The following is a 25,804-nucleotide window of genomic DNA, read 5'->3' as shown; positions in this document are numbered from 1 at the left end:
AATGGCAGCCAGGCATTCCTCTGATCATGTTTGTATTTTATTTACCTCGCAGCTTTTGACACATTCCGCCCAAACTGGAGGTTCAGACTTATACATATACATATATTCATATGTATACTGTATGTGTGAGTATTTTTCTGCTGATTTGCAGATGTGTTTGTTTGTCTCTGCAAACCAGCACCCAATACACTGTGTGCAACATTAACACAGTGTGATTTGAAAAATGGAGCAGAGTTTAGCACTGGAAACACTATTTGCTGACTCTGGGGTTCCAGATAGTGTGCATGCCTTCATATCTGCATATCTTTGAATTATATGTAAATGTTTCCAGATTTTGTCACCACGTTCTTTCAAGGACAGTTTTGCAAAGTCTAATTCAGTTTATGAGATAACCAACAGCTGCAGCAATATCTGTGTTTTCAAAAAACTATTCTTTACAGAGATAAGATGTTATACTTTTCTGAACATCTAATTCCAAGTAAAACACTTTATATATCTTTTAGTGAATGCCAGTTTGTGCCAGTGCAATAGCAGGAAATAGCTCATAGACAAATGTTGGCTGGCTTGTTCCTGTTCCTTTCTCTCTCCCCGTAGAAACCATGAACCACAAAAGACACAAACAGGTACAAGGCACAACTCGAGGGACATGCGTTTCTGTTTTCCTCAGCCCAGGAAAGATTCATGCACTCCTGTGTAAAATGTGCTGAAAACTTGATGAAATTTGTCACTGCGGGGAAACATTCCAGATCTCCCATTTACAATGATTCAGCCTAAAACAATCAGCTTGTGGTGCTCGGCGATGTGATTGCAACACCTGAATTTATGTTGTTGTTTTTTTTCGATTACCCCTGCTTTCTGCAGCAAGGCAACACAGGAAATGAGATTGCATCAATTAGCATAATATGCTAAAGATGTCTCAAGTGATAACAGCCAGAGGTGAAGCTGGCATCTCAGCCTCCTCTGAGTCAACTCAATCATTTTCTTTGGGCTGTTTTTGTGGTGATTCTGGCTTTTTGGAGGGACACAAAAAACAGTCATGCATCCTTTTAGGCAACATCTTACATAACATTACCTCTGCCTTCAGCCGTGTGTGCTGCACACAGACAATCAACAACAAAAACATTAACAACACAGGTAGGAATAGTGGCCAGAGGGAGGGAACATTTTACAAGCAGTTTATTCCTCCAGATTCTCAGCTCATTAAATTATTCCGTCAGTGATTACGCAACGTGCTTCAATAACTTATGTACATATTCTCTTTGGCACACTCTCTTTGGACAGCATCTGGCTTGTTTTTGGCTGTCCTAGTGACAGGCACGGGGTCAAATCAAAGGCAAACATGAGGGTGTGTGAGGAAAGAGGGACTGAGGAAGAGAGCAATAAACAAAGTGACTGTTGTGTTTATTCATCATGCATCAGAGGAAACTAATGAGGACCTGCCAGTCCCTTTAGCTCTGCTGGCTTTCATTGGACCATCTGGCATTTACACCACAGAGTCAGCTAAGCCACTTAAAACCTCTTTCTACCCCAACACCCTCCATTTTTTCTCTCCTTCTTCTCTGCTTTTTTTTTCTTCTCAATGACGTCCCTGCATATCTGCCCGGACACAACAGGGATTTCAAGTGATGGACAGAGGGATGAAAAGATGTTACATAAAAGAAGAAAGGAATGAGAGGTAGATCATGTAAGAGAGGCGAGAGATGAGAGGAGAAGTGGGAAAAGTAGGAAAGATTATCATTCCTGCTTGCTGCTTATTGAGGGGTAGCTGTGTGGGTGATTGTAAATCCACGCTGTTCTCAGTAACACCAGGATTACACACCCAGCATGACCTAATCTATGTGCCTAACATCTGCCTCTGATGACACACACACACACACATACACATACATACATGCACATACAACCTGCTCATGACTATAAAGGTTACAGATGCAGTCAGTGTCTCATGCAATTCCATCACATGTATTATTCACAAGTACTTTAATCTTGCCAGTATAATCAGACACAATATGCCCACACTGCTAAACAAGGCAATAGGGTTGGTGGGAATGAATTGGATGGGGTCACGTCTGTGCATGACAATATGAATCCACATCAGAGCAACCCTCAGCAGTGTGTGACAGAAGAGATGGGGCTGTGAATCCTGCCTACCCCATCACTCCCCTCCCCCTGTTACAGATGATTACTGTGCATATGGCCGTAAAAAGGCCTCATGTGTAACTGGCAAGTTTACTGCTCCACCTCAAGTGTCATGCCATTTATTTGATTTTCCCTCTCTGTGTGATGAAAATTCAAACATGTTATTGGATTTTTGCCAAATGCTCCTCTGTTGTTAAACAACATGATGTAACATTTGAAAGGAAATGTGCTTTTTACCAAATCAAGTGATGCCACCTGATCCAGTGACTGGGTAGGGATTTTGATTGTGCAGTTGGACATAATTTACATAAACTGAGTGGTTTTGTAAATTACAAAATATGTACACAGAAGAAAAACTCCATTTAACCCCAAAAAACATCACATCTAACCACTGAGCACAACAATCTGGCAAGAGGAGATATGAGTTACTGTTATTAATACGCACACCCAACTCAATATGTTTGTGTGACACCTGAAAGTAAAAACTTCCCAAACAGCGTCTGGACTAATAGCATGCACTGCTCAGTCAGATATGCTGCTTTTTTAGAAGTAGAGCTCTAACTGTAGCTTCGTGGCACTATGTAATGATTCTTTCATCAATATGATGGGTAAACGTCCAGTCCGGAAGGTGCGGCCTATGGCTGTTTTTCTGTTGAGTAATTTCACATGCTGTGGCTGCTGTGGTGTATTGTGTGGCAATATAAATAACATCAAATCACTGAATATTGTACAAGTACGTTTTTTTTTTCTTTTGCCATTCTGGTGTTTTTGACATTTTTTAAATGGGAAAATACCAGCTTTAATGACCATAGGAATATATTTTGCAGCTTTGGAGTCAGACTAAGAATGGGGACCTGAAATGCTGTTATAATGTTGTTTAAGTTTTATAAAGTTTCAAGTATTCTAAAAACTCAAGACAGGGAAGGCAAAGTTTATCAATATTGCACATTTCTGCACAAAGGCAATTGAAAGTGCCATACAAACAAATAAGACATACAAATAATCAACGAAGCGGTCAGCAGAAATATTACACCACACACACACACACACACACACACACACACACACACACACACACACACACACACACACACACACACACACACACACACACACATATATACATATATACAGAGAGAGAGCGAGTAAGAGAAATATATATGTATTTATATATTTTCAAAGGTCTGCAGATGATTCAGTCTGAGCAGCCTTGCTCAAGGGGTAGATAATATATTTCAGGAAAAAGGTTTTTTTAAAATGCTATGAGGTGGATCAGTTTAGATTGCCCTCCCTCGCCACCTTGTGGCCTGGAGTCTCAGCACACCGTTGTGAATTACTTGCAGTGAGGCGTGTGTTTGTTTTGGAATCAAAAGGAGAGCAGATTGAAACAAATTGTCGTTGTTTCACTGGATACAATATGCCAAGGTAAGGTATTTATCAGTACAGTTACATAGTGCTGCGGTTTGAAACCTAACATCAAGCAAACTGGTAGCAGCCAGCTATATGTTGTGACATAGGAAGCTCGGTGCTCCGACGTATCTGAAGGCTAATGTGACAACAAGTAAACACTGTCAGTTTGTAAGTAGTTTAGTAGCCGTTTATATTTATCGCAGCTGGCAGTCCGATGCTCTAAGACATGTCCATGATATGTAACGTTAGTAAATCTTGGTTAGCTATGTCCCGCCAGTCATCAACCAAGCAGAGCTAACGTAACCTCACTTTGTTTAACTGATAGACTCTCAAGTTGGAACAGACCACTGCAGACCACTAAAGTACAGAACAAACTGGCAAAGTTTGCTTGTTGTCACATCTCAAACAACTGTTGATAAATACATTACCTCGTGTTGTAAATGGTAAAAAGTTGTCTCTAACAAAGAAAAGAAATGTTGTAAAGAAGATCCAATCTCCATCCACTTTTTCCAAACAAACACACACCATGTCATCATGACAGTGTCTGAGCGATTTCGACCAAAGGTGTCGCTGCAATCCACGTCAAACAGACGGTCCCCACAACCTTTTTAAATGATAGCTGGCTGAGACATTAGCAAACATGTTCAACCTGATATAAGGCCAGTTTTCGATCCAGCTTTTTACTCATCCTATCTTTTCTAACGATAATGATTACTCAGTGCCCATGTCTTTGTGTAATTTATGAAACCTTGACAATACAATAGTGTTAAGTCCTCCCACCCTTAGTGTAACATCAGAGAAAAATGACCATTCTCTTTTTTGTCAATTGTTCAAGACCTGGGTAATTATTGTGGTAAGAAAGAGTTTTTGTCTTTTAAGAACTACTTTGAAAGCACAGAAAAAGCTGACTCTCATTGGCTCAAGCTCCGGTGCTGATTTTGCTGCCAGTGTTCCTCTGTGGGCTTTAATACATTGTACAATGCTTCCCAGTTTGTTCTGCTCTTGTAAAGAAACACTGCCTTAAACAGAGGTGAGACAAAGCTGGATCAAAATGCAGCTGAAAATTTGGTTACATCACAGGCCTCAGAGCTCAGCTTGTTATCTGTCCTTGTGCTGAGGAATTGGTTCGCTGTCACCCTTGAGATTGCTGAGATCTGATTTTGGTAAGAAAAGAGGCGTGCTCTATATTGTGCTTCGATCATCAGGGGGATTTATGCATCCCAGCAGAATAAGCAGCTAGATGTGCTGAAGTTGCTACAACTGTAGAATTTTATAAGGTGTTTGTTGAAGCGTGTAAGCCTGAAATGCCTGTGATAATAACCTTTATAGTCCATCTGATGCCTGGATCGTAAGAAAAATCTTTACACATGGCAGAATGGCAATCAAGGCTAAAAAAAAGAGCTGTAAACCTGCAAAATCAATTCTTACTGTTTCACCTGAGAATGTTTTTCCTTACACACACACTTTAAACTGAAAACGTTTCCATATTTTGATGACATGCTGCAGTGTTCAACAGATGCTGCTTTTGACTGTCTTGTGTTGATTTTGCTTTGAAAAGAAAGCATAATTGTAAAAATTAAATACATTCCAGTTCGCAATCAAATTCCTTTAAACATAAGTGTTTTTACACTTTTGCACTCCACAAACCATTTATACAGTTTCCTTTTATTTTTTCACACCCATCACTGAACACAGTGACCCCAACTTGCCATGTGTGTGATTGCCAGACCAAATCCATGGCACACTCCATAAATAGAAAGATTACACATGACAACATTCTTATAAAACCTCTTTTTTGCCCCAAAGGGTTAGAGTGATGAGTGATTTTCATCTATTATGTGTTTCAAGACTTATCCTTTTTAAGGAAGTCTTTTGAAAAGTCACAAAGTTTTCAGTTTAAAGTGTTGAAAGGAGTTATGGGCAATTTATTAAATGGAAAAGGGTTTTAAAAGAAGACATACAGCTCATCATAAATCACAGACTACTGGAGGTGATTTATTCTGTGTTACAGAGAGTTCGCTAAAGAGGCTGCACAAATGTGGTGCAGATTTGCCTTTACTTTAATGTAAATTTCTATTACAGTATCTCACTGTAGTCCATTTTGGCAGTTCTGTTTGGATGTTCTTGGCACAGCAGGGCTTTGAGCTAAATGCTTATGTCAGCCATTAAGATTCACTCTTCAAAGAACGCCAGTCAATTCTTGGCAATTCATCTTTCAGTTTTAAAGACATTTCTTTAAAAGTTGAAAGCTGTAATCTTTTGTTGCACTACAGGACAAAGGATCATTGAGGTTGGTGGGTTCATCCCCTAAGAACAGTGAACTTTAGGCGTACAATCCTTATAACAGATTGTTTAATAGTTGTGGAGATATTTCAGTCAAGCTCTGAGACAAGATGCAGCCAGATGATTACCTTGGCACGTCTTTATGAGCTCCATGCATGGGTTAATCCATGTTACAAAATAAGTTACCAATCACAGGTTATGAGCACAAGGGGCTTAATGTTGTTATTACCTCAGCTAAGGAGGTTGTGTTTTTGGGAGAGTTTGTCTGCCTGTTTGTTTGTCTGTGAACAACATAACTTAAAAGGTAAGGAATGGATCTCGGTGAAATTTTCAGGAAATGTTTAAAATGGAATAGGTAAGAAGTGATTAAATTTTGGAGGTGATCTGGATCGCTGTCTGGATCCAGGATTTCTTTAAAGTATTCTTTATCATTGTGAGAGGACGGGACGTTTTCTCCATATGCGTATATAACTCCACGATAAATGGTTGGATTGCTTTGCAAAACAATACAAGACAAGGTCACAATAATTTCTGACAGATGTAAAAGTACAATCCAGATACTGCCAATATTATGCATACTAAGATCAAGAATCTGTAATATGTATCTGTAATATCATAATTTTCAACACTGTCAGGTAACAAATTATCGTACAAACCTGCAACTAACACCAAATTGTAGCAGACAGTCTACTAAAAGGGAGTATAACATTAAAGTAGGACTAAAGTGTTGGTGACAATCACAATATGCTTGGTGGAGGTCTGCGCTCTCTGGGTGCTTTTCTATCTATTACTGCATATTAGTGGGAATTACTGTAGCAAAACATGGTTAACCTTTACTAAATGCAACATATTTCCTTCCTATAACTGTGTGTCCTCCAAATATGTGTTGTAAATTGCTTGAATGTTTTGTCTTTGAGACTCCAGTACAAATAGTGTTACTACATTACAAAGACTCTGGAATCAAGCACACAAATGCTGGCACCAGCAGGCTAGTTTGCCATTGTTTTCTACACACCAGCTTCACCAGACTTTTGTTTTGGTGGTGCCATCTGGTCGTTTGAACCAAAATTCTCTGATAAACAATGAAAGAGCAGGCCAGCAAAGATGAATCAATAGTAATAAAACTGTGTTTTGCTGCAGAAAGAACACATATGGAGCTCTTGTGACTAGCCCTTGTGGAGGATGGTGTTGATATGTAGTAATTGTGGCTGGTTTTCTCTTCGTTTTTTCATTTTTCTCCTCCAATAAGTGGGAGCTTAAGATTACTGAATGTACTCTCAGTGCAGAAAAACACAGTAATAGATTTAGAGGTCTGTGGAGCATGTCCACTACACACAGCAGCATTATCAGGCCTTTGCAGTTTTCAATTAGCAGACTTATGTTGTATACTGTCAATGCAATTGGTTTTCTAGATGTGTGATATTGTTTTGCATTCATCCGGTGCTTGTCCCAGGAAGCTATTGAGTTTGTATTCAAAGTGTGTGTGTGCGTGTGTGTGAGTGTGCTTGTGTGTGTGTGTGTGTGTGTCTGGCTGAACTCAGAGCCAGAACTGTCTGTCTCCTGGACATCACATCATGTCTGTGGAACCCATCAGCCAGCATCGAGGCTGACACTGGGCTGCTCTAATCTGTCCCTGCTGCCGTGCTGGAGGGCATCTGCTGCAGCTGTATATACGACCACAGCAGTGAAGAGTTTAACACTGGCCTCAATGTGTCACCACAACCGACAGATACTGACAGTATCGATGACTTATAAATCCACCAGATCTAATGGTGAGCTCCACTGCACTGCTGCCACCAGTTACCCCAACGTTAAGGATGAATGGGATTAGGCTGCCACCTCCGCTTTCTCTGAGTGCACCAAAGTGAATCATAGTGCAGAGTCCAAAAATGGCACCCTGGTGGAGGCACACACTGCTGAAGGATACTGGTTCAATCAATAGTGGATGGAGTTTGCAGCTGAAAGACTCCCTGTGATGTCAATCAATCAATCAATTTTTATTTATAGCGTGCTAGGTCGTAACAAAAGTTATCTCAGGGTACTTTATGCATAGAGCAAGTCCACACTGAGCTGCTTTGTTACATTTTTTTCTGCAGAAACACATTCAACTGGCGAGCATTTGGTGTTGGCAAGCAGGCTTTGACAGGCTGAAACCTTGGGCAGAACCAAACACACTGCCAGCAGCATTGACCAGATGAGTAGACAAAGTGAAAAAGAGGGAAAGACAGACAGGGAATGCAGAAAAAACAGACTGGAAGACGTGCAGGGAGACAGGGAGAGAATTATGAACATGAAGTTAGAAGCAATGCCAATAATGATGGTAGAGGGAATTAGAGATGGCATCTGTAATTATGATGTAACACCTGCTGTTTTTAATCAAAACATTATCTTTTGAAATTTTTTCCTGAGGTTAATTTATGTTTACACCGGTTTTGACATTAGAGAAATATATCAGACAAAGACCTCCAGCAGATGTTCCCTCGCTCATCTGTGACAAATGCTCCCCATCGGTCACAGCGAGCTGATTGGACTTCCCGGGCCGACCAACCGCTGTGTGCGCACTCGTAGCAACTCCGAGCATTGTGCCGAGATCAAAGCCAGATTCTGGGAAGTCAAGCTGTGAATGGCCACGGGAAAATGAGGCAAAGCTCTATTTGCACGCACAACTTGGCTCGGCAGGAGATGGCCAGAGAAGAAATTGCAAAGACGGTTAAAGATGAGAGAAAGGGGTGAACCACATCAAGCCAAGTCGGAGGTAAAATATAATCAAATAAATGAATGAAAATAAAATGTGATGTGGGAATGTGCTGATTTCTGACGCCCTGCTGTGCGCCTGACTGAGGGCATCTCTGAGATACACCAGTGAAGACTCATAACGCGCAGCGCCGGCTGATCGCAGCTCAGCGCATGGCAAAGGGATTCTGAAATGGTTAGCGAAAAAAGATTTGTTCCTCCGTTTGCTCAGAGTAGAAAATGTATTCAGAAGGACTCCCGAGGCGGTGCGGTGGGTTGACATTTTAGTGGAGGAAGAACCTCTTTTAAACGTGGGCGCGTGCAGACGGACGGGATTCAGAGATGCCAGAGTACGCCAGGGGCACTGGAAGGGGATGGATTCTTAAAATATGAATGGTCCGGACTTTCTTTCATAAAATTTCGTGCAAACATCAAATAATTCAGGTTTTTCTCGCGCAATCTCTGTCAGTCGGAGGAGTGCTCATCTTTTTCTGGCACATAGATGGATGACTTTGGCGCGAAGATACACAAAAAAGAGTCCGTGTAACTTTATCTAGGTCACGTGTGATCACCACATCATATCAAGTAACTCATATCGCCTTAAAGGAGGAAGACTTGCCGGGCGCTCTCGTGGAACTTCAGGTGCGCTCCATGTTTCATACAGGATACACCGGTACCGGCGGTACCTGCGGGACTTAAAACAAATCCGGGACTTGATAGCACCGTTTGGGCTGTGTGGCCAGTGATGCCGGACACATTCACTCTCATAAAGAACCGGACAGAGCCACGGCTGGGGCAGCTCGAGCGCACACTGGCCACGGAGGGGAGCACCCGCCCCGCCTGGGTCATTGGAATCCTGGCCAGCGTGCTCATCTTTACCACGGTGGTGGACGTGCTGGGGAACTTGCTGGTGATCGTTTCGGTGTTTAGGAACCGCAAGCTGAGGAACTCGGGTAAGATATGTCGACCGCTGATATCAGGACCACACATTTATTTAGCAAGGGTCAGAAAACCTACTGATAAGGATGCATGAACACACGCTGGAGTCTCAGTGCCATGCCAGAACCTTCTATCACTTTAGTGTAAATTTGTATTATAATGGTGTCTTTATGCATGAGCTCTGGGGAGAATAATAAGCAGATAATAAATTCGCCCCTCACTTCTGTACAGCATTAACTGACCCACAGACCTTGAGTGCACTAAGCCCCAAATGCAGCTGTCACTAGTGATTCCAAAATACTGTCTGTTCTTTTTTTTTTTTTTTTAAACAAAAACTGAACTCCATTCACAAAATATACTTTCTACTGAATACCTCTTTGAATGAAAATCTCAAACAGGCTGCATCTTCCAGCTGACAACATCCAGAGGGCCACTTGCTTTGTATCTCATATACAGGTGTCATATTAAGGAACATGCAATCTAACACAGTCTTCTTACCTGTATCCTTACAGCTCAGCCATAATGTGCTGTAGCATCACTGCTCGTGTTGTATCTCCACAACTTAACTTAACATTTCAGGGACAGCTCAGTGAGTTCATTGTTCTGTCAGAGCTACAGTAACAGTCGGGGCGTCTCTCTTGTGCTCTTTGTTGTTGAAGTTAAAAGGTAGTCTGACTCACACTTTCTGCATCAGAACAGCTTAATAAGAGCAGGTGAGCTCTCTTCAAAAGCTGGTGTTGATTAACCTTTTCTGATGTGAATGTGTGAAACAATCAGTGATGCTTCATGCACCCACAGTGAGGCATAATGCCAAATCATAGAGCATGGAGGAACTCTTTACTGAACCCTCGTTGCAGGTAAAGAATGCACTCTTGGTTTCATTCATCTCTTTTCTGATGAGAATGAACTCCTTTTGAAAGAATCTGAATCGTTGCACATTTTTGCATGATATTGGTTTCGGCATCTATTTATCTCCTTTCAGAATAATCCACTTTTTCCTGACTTAAATTATTCCTGTTCCTCTGAAACTTACCAAGGAAGACATGTGAGACTAAAATCAAGTCAGGAGGCGTTTCTGCCACACTAAAAGCTGCCACACTGTGCTGACCGGCTGTTTTTGCGTTATCAGGCAACAATTAGAGGAGGAAATGTGCATTTATTTGCATATTTAGCAACTATATTTTTAAGTAAGTAGGGTGTGAACATGAGTCTTCTTTCCTAATTAGTGGAGAGGTGAAATACTCAGAGGGATAACCAAAACAACTATTTTCCTTTCATTTAGGCCATTATGAGACTCTCCTTGTGTTCAGGCACATGGAGCACAATTTTGCTTTTATGTGAGAAATTTTTCAATTCAGTCAGATGGGCCCCATCATCACTGAAGCACCCTAACACAACCCTGTCTTAAAAAGAGAAAGACTCCCACTCAAGCATGTTGTTTTTTTCCCTGAACTGGGTTTTTGCCTCGAACCAAGGTCATAAAGTTGTTCAAGCTGTGAAGCAGCAGAACTCAGAAAGTTAAAACTAAGGACAGGATTTCTTTTTTGACTCTTAAGTAATGTGTCAAGTGTCTTAAGTCAAACTTGAGTGGAGTAACCTACAAACATCTGTCAATTCTTAGGTAGCGATGTTCAGAGCCATTCATGAATCAAACAGAGGTTTGTCTACTTCTCAGGTAAAGAGCTGAGCTGCTTTTGTTTCTTTTTTGGTTTTGCTTGTCTTTTCAAAAATGGAATTAGAATGGAAACTTATTACTTATTTTGTGTGTTATTTGAAAATCTTGAATTACACACAGGGCTGCTGTTAGCCTATAGGAGAAAACAGCTGTGACAGAAGCTTTTTCACTGGACCTGTAATTCTTCTCTGCACAAAATAGTTCCTAAATGCTGATAACAGATAAGTTATGAAAATATGTCCATCGTGGCAAAAAGTTGAGCTAAGGCAGCATTTGGCATTTCAAATAGTTTTGATGAATGAGGTCAGCTACAGATTGAGGGTGCCGGTTAAATCACTAGTACGGCTTTTGCCCTGGGTTTGATTCCAGTGCCATCGTCGCACTTTCTCCCCAGTTTCCTGGTCTATCTAATGTTTTGTTGACCGTTTTGTCGACTTAAAAGAAGTAGATTTTTCATTTCATAACACATTCACACATCGATCTTGTGTATAATAGTATGGAAGAGGCCATTTAACATAGCTTAGGTTCGCTATAGACCAACCAACAAACTAAATCTGCCACGTAAAAATGAATCTGACCCTGCACTGCTGGCTTAATATATCTTTAAGGCTTTTTTAGGATGTTGTAGGCTATCCTTCCTTTGTCTATTTCTAGGTTTCCTAAAGCCTACCTCTCCAGAAACGGTTATATATTTGTGTTTTTGGCACTCACATTGCACCTTAAAGCTGATCTCCCTCTCAACTCAAACAGCCCACTCAGCAGTTCAGAAACCACGCTGAACCCACAGTCATGAACCCGGAGGACGGCTAGCACATCTAAACAACCCACTCAACTGTTAAGACAGGAAAACACCTGACGTAACACCCATATATGAAGAGTCACAGCGGGGTCAGAGGTCGGCTGTCACCCACGAGTTATAGCTTTGCATAAGTCTCTGCTGTTGCAGGGGGGAGCAAAGTAAACTGACCGCTGAGTGCTGGAAAAACATCATTTCATCAGAATGTAGGCTGCTGAGTGATGACTAACCCTGCTTTATTCTCACCTACCCACATAAGTGATGCATGCGCTCTCATACTGTAGTAAATATTATAGTACAGACTCATTATAATTCCAACACTGAGTTGGCATCAATATATCTTGTTATTCACGGCGATAAGAACTCTGACGTCTGTAGGTCATGTAACCACGCTTTGTAAGGATTGCAGAGGGATTGCACATTACCTTTCTGCCCTCATGCTTTTTTTTTTTACTTTGTCTTTTCTAAGACTTTTATGTTTAATTTAACGGCCTTTCTCTTTCATCGCTCCATACTGTATACCAGTAAGCTTGTGGCGTCGATACACAGTCGCACATATGCATGCATTCATGAACTATTAGAGCCATTTGTCCCCTCAGATTTGTCTTTTCAAAAGAAAAGCTTTGCATACAAAAGCAGTCTCAGAATGCCTGTATGCAAAAACACGGGAAACACATCTAGGAGAATACAGTACAGTAGGTCTGCATATCTTATTGTGACATAATGCAGTATGAATGTGAGCATGTGAATGGAAAGTGCCTTGTGTAGTTATGTGGGGCAGAGGTCTTTTTCCCTGGAGTTTTTTCTTTGAAGGGGCTTAGGTGGTGGGAACCTTCAAAGAGAGCTATACAGGATCTCACATTACACAGAGTCTACTCACAGAGACTTTATTTACATCACACCCCTCTTCCTACCAGCACCACCACCTCCCCTCTCTCTGACTCCCTCCCTACCTCCACTTCTCTAAAGCTCTTTGTGTTTAAAAAAATCATGCTTTAGATATATTCCTTAGTTAAGATGGAGGCTCTTTACCCAGAGCAACTCTTCACATGGGTCTGCCTCTCTTCATGGTGCTGAAACTCTGGCAACCAGTCACCTCATCTGTGTCACTCTCCGTGGTGCTGAACACTCAAAACCTAAGACGTCTCTAAATCTGCATTCCTGCCTGAGCATCAACAGTTACAGCTGGTACAATCAAAAGTTTGTATCGAGCACACGCCAAGTGAACAGAAGTATCATTGGTCTGCCCATTTTATTGAAGATGCTTTGGAAGCTGGTCGCGTGTACTTTGAGAAATAAGACACTGCATCTTTTACATGAACCAACAGTGATTACACAAAGTCATCATTCAACTAAGAGCTTGTTTTGTTGTTTTCATCCAACAACTGTTACTTCAGCACTTAACAAAGTTTTAGTGTTTACTGCGCAGTAAGTTAAAAAGCAAGCCTTAAATATTGGGCAGCTAAACCAAAACTATACTTCTCCACATAATATCTGTAATGTTTTGATACTTATTAAGAAGTATGAGCCACTGCTTTCTGGAGGCAAATTCTAAATAAGCAATTTTTCAGATTCTTATCTGCTGATGTTTGGGTTGTGTCCTCATCATATGATTGAATTCCCTTTGGGAGATAAACTTTAGTCATGGCAGGCTGTATGCTTCTGTGTGCTTTTGGGATCCAATTTCACAACAAAATCATTAATTAAAAGATCAGTAGCAGTGTGATGATAGATAACTTTAAACTGCATTTTACAGCCAGTCCAGTTGAAGGCTTCATTTTTAATCCTAAAAGCCTGTTAGTGAAGCTTTGATTTTAGGTACTTTGTCACAGATCTGCTGTGTTGAGACATGATCACTGAAGCCTGAAATGCTTCTGCTGCATATCAAATACACTGTGCCTGTCTGTCTGTAATGGAGAGACTCTCCCATTGATCTATGATGGCTCAAATTCCCAGGACCCTGAGACAGAACCAGGTGTACCCCAGTCTCTCTGTGTAGCTCTGTCCATGGTGCTGAAACATACTCTGCCTGTCTTCTGACCTTTCTATCCTACATCGGTCCTCTGTCAGTATGTTTACATGCAGCTTAAGAAATCTGACTTAAGGCTCAGTCAGACTGAGATTGGATTGATCATAGTTCATTTGGCACGCATAAAAAATGCCATTGCTAACAGACTGCTGTTGGATTGGGCAGAACTAGGCAAGTCTCTACACCTGGGTGTTCAGGGCAAACAAATTCAAACCTGGAGAAGAAGTAGATTATCAAGAAAAACAGGGTTGCTGGGCTTCAACACCACAAATCTAAATCTCCTGCTATGACTTTACAACCGACCTATGACCTTAGTCAAACCACTGCATGTATGTAAACGTACCATGTGACACACGGTGCTTTTTGACCAGAAGGTCCAGGAACTTTTTGTTCCCCCTGTAGATGTGGCTTTCTGGGTGTTGGCAGCCTCCAGCGGAGGTCACAGAGTTTTAGCTCTTAGCGCTTCATTTTCAACACAGGAGGTTGCTGCTCAGGACAAACAGGTTAAGGTGTTAATCTCTTGGTAATTAATTCTTTAATTCATCCCCACAATCTTGCAGATAAAGTGCACATAAAATGGACGAAGTGCCAGAAAAGTGGAACAGAGGGATAACTTGTGAAAGGTTTTCCAGGGACAACTTGAAGTTTTTAATTTATAGGACACTTTCCAGACCTGTGCTTCACCTCTTTAGACTTAAGTATCAGAGACTTTTTTGACAGGCATACGACTGTTGGCACAGTTGCAAAGGATCCTCTCTGAGCACAAAGGGAGTTCTGCTGCTTCCCTGTCTGTACCGATCATTGTTAGGAGAGATGTACATAAACCACTGATGTGAGCAATGGGTTATTAACAGCTGTGACGCACAATGAATCTAAGAGGACCCAAATGGACAGCTCTCCTTTGTAATTCTGTTGGTTTTTATCACAAGTGATCTGATTAATGAATGGCAGCTTGAGCTCCACTGAGCTGCCATAAGTCAACCCTGGTATACATTGTATCTTTATCACAAATTTTGCAGTTTTTCAGAAAATTAAATCACAAATTCCTAAAAAAACAACAACAAAAAGCTCTTGCAGTTGCATAATGATAGTTTTCTTCATTTTGTAGAATAAAAGAATTATCTTCATTATGAGATTTTAAGCTGATCCATGGGCCAGATAGACTTCTCCTCTACTTTGCAATTTGATCCAGGTGTCACTGGTAGAGATCATTTCTGCAGAAGAGGAAAATTTGCAACAGTTGGGTTTACAAAATGGTGAATCATAAAGAATCAGCCACGAGGATAATGCCGCTGTTTAATGTGACTTCTCTTTCCACTTCAGGCATTTGCTATTGCGAGCTGATCTTCAGATTTGCATCTGCATGAGTCATAGACCTCTACATTCATACATGTAAGGAAATATTGAGAAGTGAGCAGGAAAAATATCAGAAACAAATGTACTTTGGTGTGGAAATATGGGGAAAGACCAACAGAGGTTTGAGTCTCATCACATATGTTGTTGTCTTTTAATATGGAGTACTTTGACTCCCTGGTTTAAAAGAAGCTGCTTTGCTTACTTGTCTTTTTTTGTTTTGCATTTTACATTTGTCACATGTTACTTAGTTTTTTTTTTCCACACCTCGGTCCCATCATCGTCTCTTTGGCTCAGAATATATTTTAATATTCTGATCATCCATTTAAAAACAAACTTATTACCTTCGTTATCCCACGACCCAAAAGACATCCCCAGATCCTCATCCATATCACGGCCCGTATGCACGACAAGCCATTAGCAGGGAAAACGGACTGTTTGTACTAACAACGAAAAAAAAAAAAAAGATCAGCGGTTTGCATGAGCCAGGTTAACGGCCCAAAAGAGAATTAGATTTAATTGAGGCAGACCCCACCATTACAGTCGCTAACGGCAGGATTACAGCGCCTGTTCGGCTGTTTAAATACCAACATCGCACAATGCGTTACCATATGATATGAAATTAGCAAAGACAATGGACAATCCTTTGGAAAGGTGGCAATGAGTAGTCATACAGCAAATTTGGATTTTGGAGACACATTTTTTCAGTGGACAAATGAGATAAAGGAGACAAACTGGCGAGGCTCACTGAAGTCAGTTTTACAAGTTTGATTTGCTTTTTTTAAGCAGCTTTCATGTTACTGATTTAATTATTGAGGTTTTCTACTGTGCGCTCTGAAACATATTTTGGTTAATTTAGAGGGAGGACATGAAAAGCTTTTGCTTCTTCCTACTCCTTTTCGGACACGTTGAATGTTTTATTTAGTATTGATAAGCAACTGTGGTATGTTGCACCCCTAATTTGACTGTATTTATTTTCAACTGTTTTCTTTGTCTGAAATAAACTGAAACTGAAACTGAAACACCACACGCATTCATCTGTTCAAGATCGCCAAATTTTCTCTTTCTCTTTTTTACCTAATTGACTCACAGATTACAGCTGCTCGTCCATGTGTATTCTTGTAATAGATGTCCACTACTCCGGCAAAAAAACCCTTTTTTTTAATCTTCTCTTAGTCTCACCGTTACCACTCGCCAGGTTTGCGCAGTTCAAATTTGTTTGATGGGGTTTTCCAGGAGGTTCCCCTTAAATATGATGTAATCTGAATCTGTACTTTCAGAGGTACTGACCGAATTCTGTCAAAAGTACCAGGTACTGATTCCTGTAAAATCAAAAGGTACCATGTTTAGGTACCTAAACACATCCTAGTGACTGTGAGGGAGTGGAAGAGTAGGCGATTTTCCATGCTGGACACGAACACAGCATTGCAAGTTTATATATTGAAGAATAAATATGTTAAATTGAAAAAAAATCTTACTTTATGAATTTAAAAAATGATATTTTTACCACATAAACACAAAAAAGTACCAAAATTCAGTACCGTTGAGTACCAATACCGATTGCCAAGTACCAGGCATCGCTACCATATTGTTTCAAATGTGAAAGGTACCCAATCCTTACTTTCATGGTGTAATTAGTTAACTAGCTGATTATTTGCAGTTGTGCATGCAGCTAATGCTGCAGCCAAACACCATTTGTTTAATAGCTGGACATGCATACAGGCCCTGGAGTTTAGTTTAATTAATGCTCCAAATCCAAATGATTTTTCTCATTTTATTTTATTGCTGTCGGGCCATTCATGTGCTTGATTTGTATTTATTCACATCAAAACAGGAGATCAACCAGCTGTACAGGTTTCTAGATTAGATTTCTGTTTCATTCTGGGGGGCTTTCTCGTGCAAAGGAAAAAAAAACACCTCCATACTACAAAGATAAAGGGGGATGGGGGAAGCATCCAGCCAACGACCTGGTTGAAACCTTTTTATGTGGAGAAGATGGAGAAAAGGCAGAAAGGCATGGGGCGGGGGTGAAGCAGGATGGAAATAGAGGAGTATTAAGCTGAAGCCCAAGAAGGAAAACGGGGAAAGAGATTAGACATAAGGGCTCCAATGCTGGTATGATTTGAAGTAATCCATTTGCTAGATATTGAATCATTTGGAAACGCACATTAAAATTGCATTTGACATTCCATTATATGTCTCATTGTGACAAATATTAACCACTCAGTTGGGTTTCATCATGGAGAATCCATAGGGGAGCCCAGTTGCCACTGATCTATAATGCATGGGTGGAGAGTGTCTGCAGGGCTTTGGAGGATTTTCTGTATGTGTTAAGGCTTTGCCATATAATTCTTTAATCATCTAGGTTTTTTCTTTGTCTTACTCAGTGAGTATTTATGCAGGAGTGAAGGTTGGACATGACTTCTGGGGATGTTTTCAGTAGTTTTAAGTGCTTGGGGAGTCTACTTTTTGCCTGAGCTGTGCCCAGTCTCTGTCCTGTGTCTTACACATGGAGCATGACTTCTGTAATTCCCCTTGAACACAGACGGCTGGATAAAGGAAACAGGAGAAGCTCAAGCTGGTGAGATAGGGAGGAGAGTGAGAGAGAAAAAAGCAGAAAGACGGACAGAAACAACTCCAAAAGATGAAAAATGACAAAGACACAAAGCCAGAAACAGAAAATACACGGAAAATGAACAAAATCTTTCACTACAAAATTATGAAAGTGATGCAGTTTGACTTCTGTCATGTGCCATCAAATCACAAAGTTGTTATCAGAACTTTAAAGTCGAGACGTGGGTAGAAAAGTTTTCACATCCCCGTGCACACTGAGCAACTGACAGAGCAATTTTCTTAATCTCAACAACCGTGAACTTGATAGATTGACCCATTTAATCTGCAAAGCTAGTGATCAGTAATTTCAGTTTTATCAAACCCTGCACTGCCCGCCGTATCGCCACACATCCACGATACCAGCCTTGTTATTATTTTAAGTGAATTACGTAACAAAAGCCTCAGGCAGCAGCGGGTGAAGAGGTGGAAGAAGCGAGAGATTTGATGCAACAGAGGGAGGAGAAAGTGAATGGAAGAAGGAGGGAGGTGGATAAATGAGGACGTGAGAAATTAAGGGTAATCCAGGAGAAAAGAAATTGGGAATAAGAAATTGGAGATGCTAAAAAATGACTGTGCATACAAGAGACAGAAAGGCAGAGACAGAGAGTAAGCAGAATGGAAGCTTCTCCGTGATCTAATCCTGGATGTAGATGAAGACTGCTGATGTATATAGAGGCTTACAGGCCAAATGTCAAAGTATGATATTCATTCTAGAAGAGTCTGAGAAGTTACTTTGTGTTTAACTTATGGAGGATATGGATAATGTTGCATTTGTGAGGGGATCAGTCTTTTTTATTTTGAAGAAACTTTATGTTTATGATGTGTGAGCCGAAACGCCCGGAGGAATCCTGATATTTTATCACAAATCCGAAGAAATCAGATGGAAGCACAACTTTATTTACAGTTACAATATCCAGTCAAAAGTATCACTTGAGGTTAAGAGTTGTGTCACAACCTTGTGTGCTCCAAACAGACAAAAGTTGAGTGCTGTCTGGGATATTTTTGACGCTGTGAGACAAGCTCTAAAGTAAATGAAAGGGCTAAAAAGCAATCAGCTTTCATTCAAGTTGTTTTTCATTTGGTGGATGCTGATGCTAACCCATCCTGGACAATGCTATGGGAACACAGTGTGCCTCTGGGGCTGGATACCGAACTTTGGTTTTCTTATGGCACTGACCAAACTGTTTCCCCAGTACTGAGCATAGACTGTTTATAGAGTGGACATTGTGGCTCCACCATTTACCATTGTATGGTTTTGAAACCAAAATACCCCTGTCACAGGCGCAGCCATTGGCAGCAGTCGTGCTGCCAATGGCTGCGCAGTAGAGACTGTGAGGTACTCTGGGAGAATCTGAGTGGAGCAGGATGACAAAAATAATAATTTTTTTCTTTCGAGAGTCTAATCGCTTCTTGACTCTACCTCCCGGCATATTTTACAATCCCTGAAAAAATACACAAGAACAGCAGCTGTCAATCATTGTTAAACGTGACTTAAAACCTTATTTTTAACCTCTTATAACTAATGAAAACAAAACTTCTCCGAAAAAAAGAGGACTTCAATACAAGGCAGCCAATTGATGTCTTAAAATCACTACAAAAATCAGATGTGAAAAACATTCCTAAGAGGTATATCAATTTTTTAAAGTTTGACCACAGCCCATCTGGAATGACTGGAGAGACAGATTTTTTGACCTATACTTCAGCCAGCCACCAGGGGGAGCAGTTTTTGTGGTGACCTCACTTCAAGCTGAGCAAGATGAAGTCCTTTTTTTTATAGTCTTTGGTACTGAGTATCAAAATACCCCTTGTCTTTTGTGCCAAGTTTTGGCACCCAAAGGGTTAATCATATAAACAAGCTCTGATAATGCCACCAGTGATTGGCTGTAACGCAAGGGTCTGCAACCTGTGGCTCTGGAGCCTCATGTGGCTCTTTGACTCATTTGCAGTGGCTCCCTGTAGCTTTAAAAAATATAATATTGAAATAAAGATTTTTTAAATTTTTCTTACAAAGGGTATTGATGATTAATGACACTGAAACAAAAAAAAAATCATGTGTTAACATTTGCTAAACTTAATATCCATCACCTCTTGCAAAAAAGCTTTCAGTGCTTTTGAGATTTTTGAATTTTTTTAATGCTGCAAATTTTTGAAAAGTTATTTAAATTCATTTTTATAAAAATGTCGCAGTTTTTAAAATATTTTTAATTCTTTTTTTTATTTTTTGAATTTTGAAATGACCACTCAATTATTTTTTTTGCAAATATATAAAATTTTGGCAAACTTTGGAATTTTAGTTTTTTGGGAAGTTTTGCAAATTTTTGCACATTTTTTTTCTAAATTTCTTAATTAATTTGAATTTATTTTTTTTTTTAATAAAAACATTTCGCAATTTATTGAAACACATTTCTTTTTCTTTTTTTTGTTTTTGCTCTTACAGGACCTTACAAGTACAATTTCAGATGATTGTTCACTCGATTTTTAGTAAATTTATAATTGTATACATTTTTTTGTCTTATACTGAAGATAAAATACATTTTGTGGCTCCCAAATTACTTTTATCCGTGTGAGTTGAGGCAAAATGGCTCTTATGTAAGTGAAGGTTGCAGACCATTGCTGTAACGTTACACATGGTTATTGCATGCAGGATAGCACCGCCAACTTAGAAATTTTGTCGCTGTACTTGGCAACTTTTTTTCGTATCACATGTACTATATAGATGTGATATGAAAAAAATGAGATGATCTTACATTGTTTGAACCTTTCCTTTTCTGTTGATGCTGTTTTTAAGGTGATTGCATCAAAACAAAAATTAGCATCATATATTGTATCCTATTGTGTTGTGTCTTTTTGTACCGCATTGTATTGTATTGTTTCATACAATTTCTCTTTATTCTTTGATGGTTTTGCAGGTGAATACATAAGGACAACAATACACAGTGATTTTTTTGTTGTCAGTGCCTGTTTTAAAAAAAGATAAACAACAATACAACTGATTTGGACAGGCTGATCATCACACTCCTCTTAGAGACTAAAAACACATAGAGGTCAAAGTGAAATAAGCAGACAGGGTATTTATGAGTAAACAAGGTACAAAAAAAAAAAAAAAAAAAGAAACAGTCACTTTTTCTTGCCTGTGGGGGCTACATGTCCTTTGGTTTCTGTTCAACTGACTCACAACCCCCAGTCTAAGCACATTTGCATCCCTGGTATGACTTGCCAGCCGGCAGTCAGTTTGAACACCCAAATTCAGCACGTCCAAAATGCCAAATTCTCTGATCAAACACAAAATGCCCACAGGAGAAAAGCCCCTCAAATGCTGCTGTCGGTCATCTGGATGTTTTCCTGTGAGTTACGCCTCAATAAAATGCTGAACGTTCATAATAAAAAAGATATGTGTACCCAAACACTGTTTTGTTAGTTTTGTAATCAATACTGTCAATAGTGTTGTCTGCTTCTGTGCAGTGCAGCTTTAATCCAGACCTTTATTTTCCCCGTGCTCAGTGTTGTAATGATGAGTTAAGACAGCTTTCTGATTTAATCATCTTGTATGCTTTACAGTTCACTGTGCTTTTCAAAGGTCAATCTCTTCCGACTAAACAATCTTAATGTCTGCTCGCTTTCCCTGGCAAATCACAGTATTGTAAGATCATTTAAATGCTGTGTGCACTTACGACACAGCAGATACTACACCATACGATATCACTAAGAATCTTCTGTGAGAAATTTCACCTCTTTTTCCATCTGAGGATTGACAGTTGGAAATGACAATGCTCCATATATAAAAGAATTTGTACTTTGCACCAGCTTCTTACTGTCTAAGATTTCCTAACTAGTCCAACTATTGCAAATACCCTGAGAGACAGACTGAGGTGTATCTGCTTAAAGCTCACAGCCTGGCAGGCTTGGCAGCATGTGCTGCCAGACTGAGCAGAGCCGCATTTTTAATGTGAAGGAAAAGAGGGAAAAACTGACGAGAGCCAGCGCTGTGCATCCTAAGTGCGCGTGTCAGTGTGCATGCTTGTGCACGTGTAGGGCTTGACTTGCCTGAGGTAATGTGTCCGAAAAAAAGCATTTTCAATATGAATTGTCTTGAGCTGATTTTGTCCCAACCTTCAAACAAAAGCTTACCGAAAGATGACAACTTGACTGTTTGTATCCTCATAATGCATGCGTTTCTTCTCCTCTACCCGCACTACAAGCTGAGTGAGATTTGATCGGGTTTCAGAGGCTGGATTATCAGCCTTCTGAAAAGATAAACAGTCGTCCTCTAAAACTCTGACCAATAACTTGCTTCACTGATTAAGTAAACAGGCAGCAGCTTTTCCCACTCTCTGGAGGAAACTAACAGCCAGAAAAACTTAATGAATCTCCCCGATGACTCGTTTCTGTGAATAAACAACATTCACCTCACACAGCACTCGTATTACTGACTGGGGGATCATTTTCTGAATAACGTCAACGCTACTTTCCCGTATCGAGGAGAGAACGAAGAGGCCCCATGAGGGACCCATGTAGGTCAAGTTAGAGAAAGCTCTTGTCAAGCTGCTAAATGTAAAATTCAGGAGAAAAGAAGCTCTAACGATATACAAGAAACCTAATAGACGGTAAATTGCAGCATCAATGCAAACATTGATCAGATGTTAAATAGCTGTAGTTGTTGATTATTTGTTTGAGAAAACAAACTCAGTTTAAACCTATTCATGCCTGCCAGCATAAGGTCAACAAGTAAAGCTAACCTTTTGTATCCAATGTGTACAAGTAGGACTACTTAATGCGTATTTTTCATGCCATCTACCTAAGCTGAGAGTTCAGATTTCTTTTAATGAGATATTCTTTAAGTTTTTTCAACATGACAGCTAAAGTGAGACAGAAAACGTGGACAAAAAGACAGGGATCAACTGCAGCAATGCTATGCTGTTTGATGAGACAGTGGCAAGAAGAAATTAGGCACACACATCAGAGACAGAGTTGGTGTACCTGACAGAGGAACAATTTTGTGGGAATTTACAGATCAATCAGGCCTGGCTGGAAAATTTGTGTCAGATGATCAACTCGCTGTTGCTTACAACAGACAAAAAAAAAAACTTTTTTTGTGGTGTCTGATCAGACTTTGAAGCTCAGTGCTGAAAAACAAATGTAACATCAAGGGATAAATTCCTCAGTGATCAGAGTCAAACAGTCACAGGACCACAACAACTTATATGATGATTATAACATCATATATAAATATATATATATATATATATATATATATATATATATATATATATATATATATATATATATATATATATATATATATATATATGTGTGTGTGTGTGTATATGTGTCTTTCATTTCATTAACAATTTACTGACCAGCAAACAAACTTCAACCAATATTTTTCAGAAAAAACTTTTTTCACAGTTTTCCATCAGAAAAAGGACCTCCGTGTTGGAATCGATTACAAAGTCACACTAAAAGTTGCACAAACTTCAACTCATTCATGAAAGAAGCTATGCTCTGTATGCTAGCTCAGTTAAACCCTGCAACATGAGGATGAAATAATCGTAGGTGTAGGCCATGCTATTATACACATATTCTCTCCCTTCTTTCCCAACACTTTTCATTTTTTACTTTCTTATTGACTCAAAGTTTTTGTCTGTAGATACCTCTAAATAAAAAAAAAAAAAAAAAAAAAACATGCTGTTCTACGTTAAAGCTTTGTTTGTGTTTTCATTTGTTTTCATTTGAAGGGAAACTTGACCAGGAAAGCAAATACTGGATTTACGCCAAAAGAAAAACAGCAACTGTTTGCTAACAATTTTTCAAAACACCTAAAAACTGATTACACTGTAAAAAGAAAAAAGAGAAAAGAACTCAGCAAAGATTTTTTGTGTTAACCCAAATAGATATAAAAATAGCTAAGAGACACCCAAATTTCTTGTTTTATGTCATTTTTTAAAAATTTCATCTGCCAGACAACTGAATTCTCCTTCTCACTTTTCACTCCTCAAGATTATTGACAAAGTTAAGTATTGTGGGAATTTTGCACAATAGAAAAGTGAAACACTGTCTTCATATATTGGTCAGTTAGTTGAGGTAGGTCAAATGAAGGGCACTGATGTTGCTGTGAGGTTTAGGACCAACAAGCTCTCATGTGGGCTGCCTGTTTCCAGTCAAACCTGTGGCCCCTTTCCACATATTGCTCCTCACTCTCACCCTGTTTCAGCCTTCACCCTCTGTTCTGCTCTCTCTGAATAAAGGTATTACAAGCCCAAAAAATCACTTAAAAAAGAAGACCAAATTAATAAGAGTGTGAAAATATCATTTACTAAGGTTTTCTTTGGTAGGCTTTTATAGTGATACAAAGCACTGATTCTCAGAAGAGCTGTGTATAATAAGGTGCTGTGATTGGGTGTTAACCCCAAAATCTGGGCACGACCCTCTAATGAAACAACACTTTCTTTGATCTGTGGTTTGTTTTAATTATCCATTTTACATAGTATTCTGGCATCAATGAATAGCAGCAGAAAAAACAACAGACAAGGTCTATCTGCTCCCCCTTTCCTGGAGAGCACTTGAAACTGTATTTTGTCTGTGTCAAAAAGGCTCTATGTACGCCAGAGTCCTCTGCTAATGAAATGCAACACAGAGAGGCAGGAGGATTCAGCTGAGGGTGCTGCAGCCCACGGTTGGATAGCAGCTACACTGGCTGGTGAGCAGCCTGCCAGGCAAGCAGCAACATCACCACCTTAAGCCAAGCTGATGAGGACTGAACTGCTGGGAACCAACAGGCAGAGCTGACTGGCAGGATTCACGCTGCAGTTGCCCACGGTTGCCAAGTAAAGCTACAGTAAATCACTTTGCTGCTGGCAGTTTCACCACAGACATGTATTTTTCATCTGACTTTGTTGCTGACACCAGCACGGAGAGGGAAGTGTGGACAGGTGTGACAAGGAGGATTGAAACTTTCCTCGGAGAGAAAGTGAGAGAAAATTATTACGCCAGGTGAAAAAAATGAGGGAGGGAGAAACTTTGGTGTTAGTGGGAAGATGAGAAATGAAGCACGGTCAAAAACAGAGTTTAAACCGTACTCTCTCTGTGAGCTAGCATCCAGGACAGTGCAAAGTCCAGTGATTTAGAGAAAGTTCCCTTTAGACCCAACACCTTGTACCTCTGACAAATGATACATAAAAAGCAACTGTAAAAAAAATGGACGTCTACATGCTTGGCTCAAAGTGAGGTCTCCACAAAAACTGCTCCCCCTGGTGACTGGCTGCAGTATAGGTTAAAAAACCTGGCTGTCCAGCCATTCCAGATGGGCTGTGGTCAAACTTTAAAAAATCAATGCACCTTGTAGAAATGTTTCTCACGTCCGATTGTTGTGGTGATTTGAAGATATTATTTGGCTGTCTTGTATTCAAGTCCTCTCTTTTCTGAAGTTTCATTTTCATTAGTTATACGAGGTTAAAGACAAGGTTTTACGTAACGTTTAATGATGATTGACAGATGCCGTTCTCATGTATTTTTTCGGGGATTGTAAAATATGTCGGGTGGTACAATCAGGAAGTGATTAGACTCTTGAAAGAAAAAAATATAAATATTATTTTTGTTACCCAGCTCCACTCAGATTCTCCAAGAATCCTTCGTCGTCTCTACTGCTCAGACTCTGGCTCCAAACTGCTACAATGGTGGCGCCTGTGACAGGGGTATTTTGGCTTCAAAACCATACATTGATAAATGGCGGATCCACACTGTCCACTCTATATACAGTCAATGCTTTCAACAGGCAAATGTTTTCTACTGATTACTGACAACGAAGTTCCACAGCAGTGAATTTGCTAGTAATTGC

General features: G+C 39.9%; 1 protein-coding gene across 1 annotated transcript in view; it reads left to right on the top strand.

The window, feature by feature from the left end:
• The first annotated feature begins 8,498 nt into the window (after positions 1-8,498).
• mtnr1bb (melatonin receptor 1Bb) overlaps positions 8,499-25,804 on the top strand; it is a 44,620-nt gene continuing 27,314 nt past the window's right edge. Inside the window, exon 1 of the mRNA XM_074672502.1 lies at positions 8,499-9,518. Within this exon, the coding sequence (XP_074528603.1) occupies positions 9,311-9,518 (208 nt within the window). The 5' untranslated portion in view covers positions 8,499-9,310. The remainder of the gene's footprint in view (positions 9,519-25,804) is intronic.

The sequence above is a fragment of the Halichoeres trimaculatus genome, unplaced genomic scaffold, assembly GCF_033239565.1.
Source record: "Halichoeres trimaculatus isolate MK-OKI-2021-1 unplaced genomic scaffold, fHalTri1.1 fHalTri1_scaffold_6, whole genome shotgun sequence".
NCBI classification, from domain to species: Eukaryota; Metazoa; Chordata; class Actinopteri; order Labriformes; family Labridae; genus Halichoeres; species Halichoeres trimaculatus.
The sequence above is the reverse complement of the archived record's forward strand: the minus strand, read 5'-3'. Positions and strand labels throughout refer to the sequence as shown.